The 13,422-nt window shown below is 35.2% G+C and overlaps 1 protein-coding gene across 1 annotated transcript in view; it reads right to left on the bottom strand.

Moving 5' to 3' along the window:
* The window catches only part of UQCR-C1 (Ubiquinol-cytochrome c reductase core protein 1), a 67,343-nt gene that overhangs the window by 14,035 nt on the left and 39,886 nt on the right, over positions 1 to 13,422 (bottom strand). Inside the window, exon 4 of the mRNA XM_081765981.1 lies at positions 5,175 to 5,359. Within this exon, the coding sequence (XP_081622107.1) occupies positions 5,175 to 5,359 (185 nt within the window). The remainder of the gene's footprint in view (positions 1 to 5,174; positions 5,360 to 13,422) is intronic.

The raw sequence follows: 13,422 nt of genomic DNA, 5'->3' as shown, positions 1-13,422 counted from the left end.
AGTATACACTGTACTACAATAATAGTGGGTACCTGTTCCCCATCCACAGGCACCTGTTCCCCCATCATTAGAGAGAGAGAGAGAGAGAGAGAGAGAGAGAGAGAGAGAGAGAGAGAGAGAGAGAGAGAGAGAGAGAGAGAGAGAGAGAGTGAGTGTGTGTGTGTTAGAAACAAACAGTCTATCCGTCCTTCTACGGCTGCTACTATTATAGTTTATATTTCGAGGAAGTCTCCCGCCTAAATTTCCTCCGAGGTTGGCAGGTCTGCTTTGGGGCATTTAACATATTGCCTGTCATAAAGAACTTGTGTAGGACAGGCACGCTAATGAGATTGTCCGCGTGTTGTTCATTGAAGCGTCATACTGAAATGAAATGAAATGAAATCTTTGAGTTTTACGTCCCACGGTTATGCCGGTTAGGCTAAAGGAGACGGTGATGATGAGTAATGAATGAAATGGTGGAATGAAGACAGTGGGAGGAAACGGGAGAACCCCGAGAAAACCCACGCACACGGTGTTTGTCCACCACTAGCGTTATACTGTTTACTACGATTAGCAGCACCCAAACAGTAAGAATTCTGTCTTCCAGAGAATGTATTGTCTCCGTAACATACGACGGAAAAACACACTTTTACACAAGAATTCTCTGAACATACCAACTGGAAACTCCTTCAAACACACACACACATACGATGGTTTACCGAATACACACACACGATACATACAATTAAATCACGTAGATAGTTTTCCAAAAATGTAAAAATTATAATGCTGTTTAGAGCAATTTGGTACCTCAAACCGTTCCGCAGATATAACAACTATGGCTAGAGAGTGATCTGCTACAAATGACGCATTTGTGGGAGATTTTAAAACACGATTTTTGCTTTCCTTAGTTTCTGTGACATTACAGCAATAATTTTGGGAACTGCGATCCCACAAATTACCATGATTTTAAGGAGTGTTGCAAATTTTACAATGTTCATCGTATTTTCGGAATGGTGTGAGATATCAAACTGCGTTATGATCGTTACGTCTTTTGCAAATCATCTACGTCAGTAGATGTGATATGTCCGTAAACATTTTCGAAATAAAGCCTTTCGAAACAAGTCGAATTTTCAATTCCTTGGTATTTTGTTCAAGTTTCTTCGAAAGACCCCATATCATGATCTCAGTATTCCACACTAAAGTACTTCAGATGTGCATTGCCCCGCTTGTCTTACTTGCGTTATTACTGTTGTAGAGGCCTCCATTTTTTAGGTGTTTTCGGATGTTTGTGACATTGTAGCGTCCTTAGTTCGCAACACTAAACAAGGAATGTGGTATGTTCTTGTTTGATATGTAGATTTGAAATTTGCAATAATCTGACGTAGTACAATTTGAATATATATATATATATAACCATGTTGGATTGTAAACATTGTTAACCGCTTGACTACCACTACGTATCTAGCTGGTTCTAACAGCTGAAGAGGAAATATTCTTGCATGGTATGGTCATAAAAACTACGAATGATTCTGGACGAGGAGGACCGAAATCTATGTGTTGCTGTGACATCATTAGAGCAGTGACCTTTTGCAAGCCACGAGCAAACCATGATCGTTATGCCATCTGTTGATGAGAGTACGAAACCCTGTTATTTACGAGACACGTGTTTTTGTTCTAGAATTGGAGGAAGAGTGGGGGAGGGGTTATAGTTCGTCAGATTATGTTCTAATGAGTTTAATGCTCTAACCACTAGACCAGTTGTTCTCAACCGATGTGTCGGGAGACACCGGTGTGTCACGCAGTCTCCTAAGTGTGTCGCAAAACTTTAGAATTTACAAATAATGAAGAATTTGAAAATAATTAGTTAAAATCGAGACAGCCTGTGCCAGTCAACATCTCCAGCGGCAGCAATAATGCTCAGTGCTATAAAGTGTCATTATATAAATCCGCAGTTTCACTATTATAATAGATATTATGATTATTATTATTATTTATAATAAAAATATGAAAGAAGTGTGTCGCGATTCCCTGGATGTTCAGTAAAATGCGTCGTTCGTTAAAAAAAAGGTTGAGAACCACTACACTATACTATAGGAAACCCAAATATAATTGCAATAACTTTAAAACAATTATGGTATTAACAACCAATGTGGTTGATGATTTGTTTGCACTATTTGTTGCCTAAAGCTCTCGGTTAGAATGATCGTGAGGTTCTATACTCTATCTCAGCGTTTCCCAACCGGCGTGCCGCGAGGAAATCGAAACAAAATTATTAATACTATAGCAATCAAATTACAAGGGAAAAATGTACATTTCTATTTCACACTACTATGAAACTCTACTATGAATCCACAATTTTAAGTTTCATACCGTGATACTTTTTGTACATTTTTAATGTTGAAACAAGTATTTATCATTGTTATGACCATTATTGCTTCTTTATTATTGCAGACTATTTCGTAACTTGAAAATTTAAAATATCATTCAATCTCTTCGACAAAGCAAACATGCATACAAATTGTATTTTAAAAGTGAAAGAGATTTGTTTGTTCGTTCGTTATTTAGTGATCTTCCTTCTTAGTGAAAGGTTGGCTACAGTTTTCGAAAAAGAAAGCGTATTTTTAAAAACCTGAGTCCAATATTTCATTGCAATTGTTTTCTATTTTTAAATTAGAATGAAGAATAAGCATAATGATTTACCACTGGGGAAAACTAGTGATCGAGCTTTCTTCTCTGTGAGAAGATCAGTAATCACAGAAAAAAATACCACTGTGTTTTATATTTACAAATAATAATATCTATAAGTGTGCCGCGAGAATTCAAGTTATACCCGTAGTGTGCCGCAAGTTGAAGAAGGTTGTGAAACGCTGCTCTATCTACAGGGCTGGGATTCAAGGGGTTAATGTGGTAGTATTGCAGAGTGTAAAAGAATTTATCCAAGGAACGATTTCAAGTATATTAAAAACGCAATTCCACCCTTTTCTTTTTTGCTACCTTTTCGAAGCCCCTACGTTCCAAGAAAATACATCAAAACTAGTTACTCTCAATTTGGTGATGGTATGCGTCGAAAACGTCTTTCCACCCACCTACTAGTGAAATATTTCAATCAGTGTAAAAAGTGCTTTATAATGTGGTTGATTTCACATATAATTAGTGTTTGGTTCGGTGAGATACTTCTAAATCAACTATGTGCAATAGTAACATTAATTCCATTTATTTGCACCAACAATAATCTTATTAATTGAAGTGTTGTGTGAATTCCAATAAGATTAACTACAGCAAATGTAGTGTATAAACGCGCCTTCCTTTGTTCACAAGGAGGACGCTGCGTCGCAACAGGTAGTAGCCGACGATATGTGATTCCTGCTAGACCAGTACAGCTAGTGTGTAAAGATTTTTGTCGTGTTTTATTAATAATCAACTACCCACAACTTACTTTTAGTGAACACGTAGCAGTTAAACCATGAAAGTGCCAAACAAGTTTCTTTTTTTTTTTTTATGAAATCTTAAAAAATTAGCTTTTCGTAAGCCAATTACTTCCATTATGAATTACAGCTAAAAAAAAATAATGAAGCAAGAAACATTAACTCCAGGTCTGCCTACAGGAAATTGTAAATCACGTCAATCTCTTTTGGATACCTGTGGACGACCATAAAAAGAAACATTCATTCGTAAAAACTTCCTTTCTCATCGCGCGTCTCGTTTTACAGAGTTCGTGTATCCGATCACAAGGGCCACGATAGTAATTTTTTTCCTATTACCATTGATTTAATATGTGAATGCGTGTTGTGCTTACCAGTGTTTTTTGTGCTTGCGAAATAAATAATAATATCAAAATAATACAAAATGTATTACTTTCAGTAAAATTACGTAAAAAGATAAGCAAGTGAATCATATGGAAATATGTCAACATGCTTTTCTGCATTAGTTAAAAACCTTATTTTGTATTTTCTTGTTTGACGTAGTGCAACAAGTATTCTTTTTTATATCAAACATTAGGTGCCTAATTTGAATTAATGTAAACCTGGAATTCCTATCTTCCGAGGTTGTATAAGACATGTATGAGAGTCGAACCCGGGACTACACAATGTATTTTGAGCTTGTTATTATTAGAGACCGGATTTCTAGGTTTTCAAAACCTAAAATAGGCACTAAAATGTAACTCGAAATAATGAAGATAAATAATACAATTAAAAAATAAATTCAGGTCATAGATAATGTTCAAAGAATATAGAAACATACCTGTTAGTATCTTCTTTTACTGCATATATGAAAACGAAGCTTGACATGTATTCCATGTATATCCGGTAAATACATTCTCTACAGAACTTTATCACTATACATAACAGTCTAAATTTTATACGCTTATGAATACACATAGCAGTCCAATTTTTTTTATATTTCTCGGAAGAGGCAGAATCTTTCCTTGAAATACTAAGTTATATATTTTTTTCCCAATAAAGTCTTATTTTGAAGAAAATGCATAGAATAGGCAACATTATGCACTAAAGCAATTATTTAGGCAGAAATGGGCGAAATAGGCATAATAGGCAAAATAAAATTGAAACTATAAATCTCCATATAAACTTTAAAACGTTACTTTTGATCATATTTTTAATATTAAAGAATAGACACATTTTGCCTAATATCCGGTCTCTAGTTATTAACGTTTAGAGAAAGGAACAACTGGTTTCATTACCTTCTCGGCAACTCGAATTCTGGAGGACAAATAGTCAATTTCGGTACCTGGTATTGTTGGTGTTGCCCCATTGACATTCTACAGGAAACGGGTATAACCACGAACACAATTAAGTATTGGTGCCTCAACGAACAGTGGCTACAAGTTCAAATCCGTTTTCTTGGGTATCGACAGTGCTCAGTCATGTGTAATAATGTAGAATGTCGTACTTTAGAAAAGGTTTCCCAACCATATAGACCACGGTATCGAACCCATGCCATGTTACATAAAATGGTCGCGATCAAACTGGGACAATAAAATTCGAAAGAGTGTCAGATAATGCCCCCCTGTTAATATTTACATGGTACAAAATTCCATCTTCTTATCTGCTTGTGTTTCTATGGTATCACACGTGTAAACTTTTTCGTGGAACGAACTGTATGCGTAAGTTTCGTTGTATCAAGCTATATAGAAAGAAAAAGGGAAATTGTAAATATAAACAAGGGATATTTACCAGTAAACCGACATGGTTCCAAACAAGGGATCTCTGTGTCATAATGAACATCCACGTTCTTGAAATATTTGTTAGCTAAGTCTACCAGTTCTTGGTGTTTAACACCGCCGGCACCTGCAAGAACCATTCGAGGTGCCTTGTAGTGAGCGCAAATGTAGTCCACCAACTCCTGTCGCGAAATTGACCTAAAAAATAAATAAAATAAAGAAAAAATATTAGAGAAAACACTCCGCACAAATTGGGTCAGCTAAATATTTTAAGACATTTGTGCTGTATTGTCTGATCACAAGAAAATCGAAAAAGAAGTACCAAAATGTTCTGCATTTAGTTAGATTACATCACATTAGGCTAGGTTAGGTTCAATTACAAGTCAGTTACCTTAAAAACAAAGGCGTGTACACTTTTACAATTTGGAACAGAAAATTACTACTCGCATATAAATATGGAGTCCGGATGTATGACATAAAAACTACAGTGCAAAAAATACAAACCAACCTGTGTTATGTAACCGAGTCATGGGAGGGCGAAGCTGATGAGCTCGTGTGTTAGCGCGGGGTGCGTCCGAAGGGAGCAGGCGTGTCAATGGCGGTGGGTACGCGCATGAGCGAGAGTAGTGAAAACAGGTGGGTTTCGCTGATTTCATACTAGTAACACTCTACTTGTAAACAGTGCACCGTATTTTTCACATAATTTCAACAACTGGCGTTTTGAGAATTTCAGCCTCATAGTAACAGTGGAGACGAAGGACTTTCCACAGCAAGTCCGTCTCTAAATTGTCTCCTCAAACTTGAAATAATTACTGGAGACAACACTGGAGAAATTTCATAAATTTCTAAATCATTAAATATATTACTTCTTAACAATTCCTGGGTGAATTTAATCGCCAAACTGGAAGGATTTGAAATGTACATGTCGACTATATCTATTCATGCTAGTTTAAGATTATCAGTATTGATTAACGCACGATTTCTTTATGTGGAATATCCAAAATTTACTCGTGTTTCAGTGATATACTGATAAGCTACTTTGCTATTTTTTATGGTTGTAAAATTGTTTTCAGATACAATACGTCTATGGGAGACGTCTGCTTAATCAACACTTGGCAAACCGAAAAAGGAAACTTGGACAAGAAATGGAACACAATAATCAACTGTCATCTGGAACGCCAACTAAAGTTTATGGGTTGAATGGTACAACAAAGGTTTATTTTCACCACTTTATTTCCAGCCATATTTAAAATTTCGATGCAACAACTTACTAAAATTCACTCTACAGTTTAAAAAAACTGTATTTTTTTTTTAAACAAGCATACGATTTAGTTCAAATATTTCCTTTATTTTATAGAATCATAGGCAGCAAGCAGTATGGAAAAATTATTGTATAGCAATTCCAATTAGTGCTTTGGGTAAAACAACTATTGAAAGTATGTCAAAAGATTCTATCGTGAGAAAAAGGGAAGAATGAAGTATTAGTTTGTGGATGCTTATGACATGCCAATAAACAGTATAATATCTATTAAATAGACCAAATTATTTACAAGACGATGATTGGAACATGAGGGAAGTTTAATGGTTCTCAGTTTTTTTTCTTTTTTTTTTTTTAAACAGGAAAGAAAAAATTAAGAGTGTAGCTTTCGTTGCTGATAATGTCGAGCAATTTACATATATCTTTATAATTAGAAGAAATGATTTTGTTTTAATACTTCTGTCTGAAAACGATGGATGTCATGTGATGTGATAAGTTTCCTGCTAATGTAAGAAAGAGCTGCTGAGGAAGATGGGAATTCTCATTGAAAATTTCGTCAATTACTGTATGACAAACGTATATAAGATTAGTCCATGTGAATATTTGTAATTATGCGTCAGTTAATTCCTTATATCGTCACCTACTATGAATTCATTCCTCAAGAGAAATGGCTTATTCAATATTCTAAGATTGAAATACGTATTTATGAAATACGAAGAAAACGGAGCGAGCCATTTCTGAGAACATCGTTCTTCTTCTTTTGAAGCTCACCTTCAAGAGTAAACTATCTTTCTCTACTTGAAGCATAAAAAATATTTAATACTATACATATTCATAAAATAATTGTCCGTGAAACGAAATAGTTAGAGCCATATAAGAGAAAAGAGCGATTTCCTATTTTCACCCTCTAGTAAACTACCCTCAATTTTGGGGTAGAAAGAAAATTTGAAATCTTCCCATCTTGAGAACCTTATAAAACCCTGCAGTTTAAAACTTGGTCCTATACGCTGGCCTATTCGTGTGTGTACGTACATTGAAAATTAAGTCTTCTGGTATGTAGATGTCATGAAACGTGTAAATCGTTTGAATCTCGAATTCGATATTTTTCACGATCACAAGGGTCTTTCTATCACTGCTGGAAAGTAGAGATATCAACTGATTGCCACCATCAGATGTAACGATTACCGTAACAAATACTTTGAAACGTTCCAATAAATTTCTAACGTAAGTCCTTTAATTTATCTATACCTCCAACTGAAACGTAATGTTCACTAAATATGCTGATCAGCTACGATTGATTCTTCAATATTCCAATGCTGCACGTATGGTAGCTCCCTCTCGCAAAAAACTTGCTGAGTAGAAACAAACCGAAACACGTACAGAATGGTAAGATTCGTCATCTAAATCATCACATCAGCTATTAAAGTGAACTCTTCGTAAAATATATACGAATTGCGCTGCCACAAGTTTGAAGTATATATATATATATATATATATATATATATATATATATATATATATATATATATATATATAGGTATTTTAAATATAAATCACTTAAAAGCTATTATGCAAAATCTGCCAGGCTGGCTCTATGTGAAATATGCATACAAGATGACCCTTCGGTAATTACAAGTTTACTTAGACCTTTTTTCAGTCATTCATTCCACAATATGTCAACTCTCATATACCTACACTAAAATATCTAATAAACTAACTTTATCTTTGCTACAAAAAGGTTATAGAATACACATTGAATAACTTGACATAAACAAAACCTTACCTTGTATTTGGGAAAACAAGAATTTTTCCAGACAGTCTTCCTCTTACAAATATGCGAAAAATTACAACTTAAAAGCAAAGAAAATAAAACGCATCTCCAACTTATAAGGGTTTTTCAAGAGCCTATGTTTAACAATTTATGAAGCAAAATTATATTTACTTATTCCTCTTATAACCATTTCTTCTACATCCTACCAATTTAGCAGTGCAGTATAGCTATCGAGAAAGCAAGTTGTCTAGATTTTTTTTTTTTTTTTGTTTGTTTTCTCGGATATAATGTAAGATCTATTTAACACTAAGTTACCTTCACTCAAATTATAATTTGTTAGCAAACAGTCTGAAGTGCTTGTAAAGTCGTTCTGTGACCTAATATTAACATAAGGTATTCTCGCAACAGGTAACCTACCGTGTATTTGTCATTGGTTATGAGTATGAAGCACCTGATTTATGTATTGGTGCAACTTTCCCCGTTTTGGCATTGTTTGTCAGGGTGACTTACAGCACTGTCGTTACTTCCCCCCCCCCCCCCCCCCCGCAAAAGAAGCAAATGAAATGTGTCTGTGAAAGTGAAATATATCTTTTAGTAATGGACAGTACTGTCATCGAAAATGACACTACCACACTACTCGGAATTCTACCGCACAACTGAAACTGAGCAATCTGTATTACACTACCATCGTGATCAAAGTTGAACGGCGATGCAAATAATCTACCACATACAGTAAGCGCGGTAGTAAAATGCTGGGAGTTGTCGGGCTGAAACGTGTAAAGCCAATAGGCACTATAAAGAGCGTACGGATCCCTGGGTCAACCCTAGCTCGCGCTAAATGGGCTTTGTAGTGAACAAACATCGTGTGCGTTGAGTTTTTCTTTGGGTTCTCTCGTTTCCTTTATTTCGCTATTTCATTTCATTTCTCACCGTTTCCTTGGGACGTAAGCTTGAAAGATTTTATTTAATTTAATAACGAGCATAAAGGAGACATGCAAAAGTAAGCAACGCCAAATATGTCAATTATTGCTAAAGATAATGTTGAATAACTACTTCATCAACATTCCTATTGAATATGTCGTTTCTGATTTCGATCGACATCAGCGGTAGGTCGCTAGTTGGTGAACGTAGGTATTAACCACTTAAAGTATATTTCTGTATAATCGTTAAATTATATTTATCTACGTAATGCTATGTTTTTCGTCTTTCCTAAGAAGCAATTGTTCAGGTTTTCATTATGGTTAATCATGAATGGTAGGTCACTAAGTGAACGGTAGGTATCCTGTTGCGAGAATATATAATAAAAATCACCGAAACGAAGTTCCCTTGTGTCAGTATGACTAAAAAGAAAAAAGCCAAGTTAGACCTTTTTAATGGAGGCCAAGACGATGAACAAAATATACGACTGAACACTTATGGTGATGTTCATTTGCTACAAGCGAACACGCAAGAGCTATTTGATTAAATTTTCAGCATAAGGGAAGTCTCTACTTTTCACATCAATAATATGACAAGATTTTGGAGAATGAACGCACATCTTCTCGGAAAACAATATTTACAGTTTTCTACGGACGGACGCTGCAAAGGATATGAAAGAACTTCTCGCTATCTTACAGTCGTAGACTGGTACAGTAGAAGCGAAAGCGAAGTGTTTTATATATTTCTGAAGAAACGAAAATTTTAAAATGAAATGTTGGATTTAACAAAAAAAAAAAAAAAAGGTATAAGCAGAATTTTATACACTTATTATACAGGCTTTGAAACACGCCCTTGAATTCTATTAGTAGTTGATAATAAATGAAAGGATGTTTTATGTTAGAAATATTATGATATATATATATATACGATGTACTTAGTAGTAGTTCGTTTTAAGGATGTCCTTAAAATAATTAAAATGTGTATTTCGTATATGCAATCTACCATCTAATCTTAACTTATATGTTATGAATCAGATTTTGGATACTTATTAATGACGTTGAAGATTGATGCGCTTAACAGGCAACAGCTGTTCGCAGTGAACTATCTGGTCTAACCATAACGCTTCGTGTGCTGCAGACATGCGCATTTACTTTACTTCTAATTGTTCTTAATGCATGGTTTCAAAATGCGTTTAATTTATTTATTAACGAACCCTCACACAACCGGAAGGCCGCTTTCACGTTGAAAGAAGTGAAATTTCTAGTATAACGTCCCATATTTTTGCTCTAAGGTTAAGGAAGACAGGAGTAATAATAACGAATAAAATGATAAGGTCAATGAAGTAGGAGGAAACGACATAACCTCGAAAACCTACACATACGGTGTTTGTCCACTAAGGAGAACACTTGACATGAGCTGGGATCAATCCAGGGACTCTATGCACTATAGGTGAGTGCTCTACCCCTAAAGCACCGCGGTACATAACGGTTAAAAGAACTGATAATAGGAAGGATGTTACCAGGATCTATCATACCGTTTTTACCTCTTATTCTGGTAAAACTGAGGAAAATGTAAGAAAAACCTCAGCCAGGATGGACAAGCAAAGAATTCGAAGTTAAGACCGCGACAGCGAAGTAGGAACGCTTACCTGTAGCAAGAGAGAGGTAGTAGAAGACGCATCAGAATAATGTACTAATAGTGGAGGAAGATGTTTAAGGAAATACCTTTGAATAACTTCCACCAACGGTAAGTACTATTATATTTAGGAAGATCGGTTTGGCTATGTTCATTTCCATTCAGGCAGCACAGTGAGAATTAATTAGCCGGTTCAATGTCTCCGATTTTCTTCAAATTTGGATATATTGTTCTAGAAGCAAAATGAAGTGACCCATATTTTTTCTTTTGGCCCAAAAGAAATTGTGGGCGGAGTTACAGGGGGGCAGTTTCGTCAAGGTCATACCTAATTTTCCCTGCGGCGCGCTCAAAATTACGTTAAATCGGAATATTTCAGGAACCAAGAGGGATATTTTAGATCTGTTTTCAGTTTCTGAAAGCTAGAAATGTCAGTAATTTATTGGATTATAGACTGTTTTTCTATATGTGAGAGGTTTCACGCTAGCAAGAAATTGAAAAATCGCGACATTTAACTTTATCGACATTTTTCTCAAAAACCCCATCTTCAAAAATTCTGAAATTTGATATCAAGAAGGAGGCATACACAGAGTAACACACCACCAACGAGTTTTGTAGGATCTTACCTACTTTTAATTTAATTACATTTTGTGTGTCCGGTTCATTTTGTTTTAACATTTCACTAAAGTAACATTTACACAGAAAAACCCTGTAAAGTGATAAAATAAGAAAACGTTTATGAATCATTTCCATTGTGTTAGGTACCATCCTGGCATTTACCTGGTGTGAAATGAAGGAAACCCAGGAAAAATCTCAATCAAGATGGCTGCCCTGAAAAAGCTGTTACACTTTTTCGACCGTGTCACCACCAGGAATCGAACTCAGGACCGCTCGCGAACCATGTTTAACTCTCAGTTGAACCACAACCCTTCTTTCAAGTATAATCCAAGTAGCGGTTCGGATGTCAATTTAAGCGAGTCTTCACTTTGATAACCTCTGTATTACATAAGGATGTTACGCCTAAACATACGGAACGAAACGAAACTGTATATTTCTGCTTGCCTGAATGCCTGTTGTTTTATAAAGAAGCCACAGCTGTTTAAATACATACAGAAATTGGTAAAATTTGTCGACTGCCTACGTAGTTTCCAACATTAGCTTGGATTGGACTTTCGGTTTTAATTTTATTGAATTATATCTACATACTAAATTTGTAATTTTACACCTCAGTTTTAGCGTACTGATTATGATACGTTGACCTTAAAATGTTACATGCCAAGCAATAACGTAATTTTCCCGTTATTGCTTTGCATTTAAGATAATATGATTTTCCTGATGGCTACGGCGGGAGTTTTCCGATTTATATATACATGTATAATGGTTTCACTTGTGCAACTGTTTATCTTTTTGTCTTTCTGAAATGACTCTTTACAATTATATTAACAAGTATGTGAAGGTCAGTACAATGTACTTTTTATCAGGAATCCTTCGTGAGTGAGTCAGCAGACTCATCACATTTGTGGCCAATTAGTCCCGGTTTCGAGTCCGGAGGACAATTTCTCTCGGATGTAAGCCGAAAAGGATTGGATTTGGCTTTGGTTTGGATTTCGCTTTAAGTTTATGTGCCCCCCATGCAGCATAACCCCTTTGTTCCATAATAACACCAAGACGATACAAAATTATTTCTATCCATATGTAATATAAATACATAAAGCAAATTATTTTTAAAAAACTGGTTTAAACAACAACAAAAAATAAAGTTAAAAAAAAAAAAAAAACATGGTTTTTGCCAACCCTGGTAATGGGAACTCAGCTGTAGAATTTAAAAGTACAATGAAATAAATATCTAAGTAGTAATATGTGAGATTATGTATGGTTTTATACAAATGTTTAACCCTAATTCAGAGCCATTGTACATACTCAGATGAATGTAGAGTTACTCAGTTTTGGACGTAAGTTAAAAATAGTTTCTTGGGCATAGTTTCAGATTACACGTACCATTCGCTACACTCATTTAAAAATAAACACGTAAAAATTATTTATTTACATTATTTTCAATATTTTGAAAGAGCAAATTCCTAACTAGATTCACACATTTGACTTCCAATTTATTACACCTCGAACAGAAATGTAATGTTCACTGAATATGCTGATCAGATACAATTAATTCTTCAATATTCCAATGCTGCACGCATGGTAGCTCTCTCTCGCAAAAAACTTGCTGAGTAGAAACAAACCCAAATACGCACAGAATGGTAAGATTCGTCATCTAAATCATCACATCAGCTAATAAAGTGAACTTGCCGTAAAATGTACCTGAATTGTTGATAACACTTTGGAAAAAAAAATTATTTTTTTAAAAAAAAAAGTCTTTATTTGATTTAAATTAATATATTTTAAATATAAATCACTTGGAAGCTACTATGGGGAATCCTACAAGTTGGCTCTATGTGAAATGTGTTGTACAAGATGATTCTTCGATAATTAGAAGTTCACTTGAACATTCTTTTTTCACTCATTCTTTTCACACATGAACTGACGCTAGGTTCAGTGCATTGGTGGGATTGGAAAGGGTATCGTGAATCACGAGCTATCGCAGCAGGGCAGAATGATGGACTTGGACCTCTACTGTTGACGACACGCGCAAATGCACCTAGAAATTCGAAAGAAACGGCTGGAACG

Source organism: Thermobia domestica, chromosome 7, assembly GCF_964235325.1.
Source record: "Thermobia domestica chromosome 7, izTheDome1.hap1.1, whole genome shotgun sequence".
Lineage (NCBI taxonomy): Eukaryota > Metazoa > Arthropoda > Insecta > Zygentoma > Lepismatidae > Thermobia > Thermobia domestica.
The sequence above is the reverse complement of the archived record's forward strand: the minus strand, read 5'-3'. Positions and strand labels throughout refer to the sequence as shown.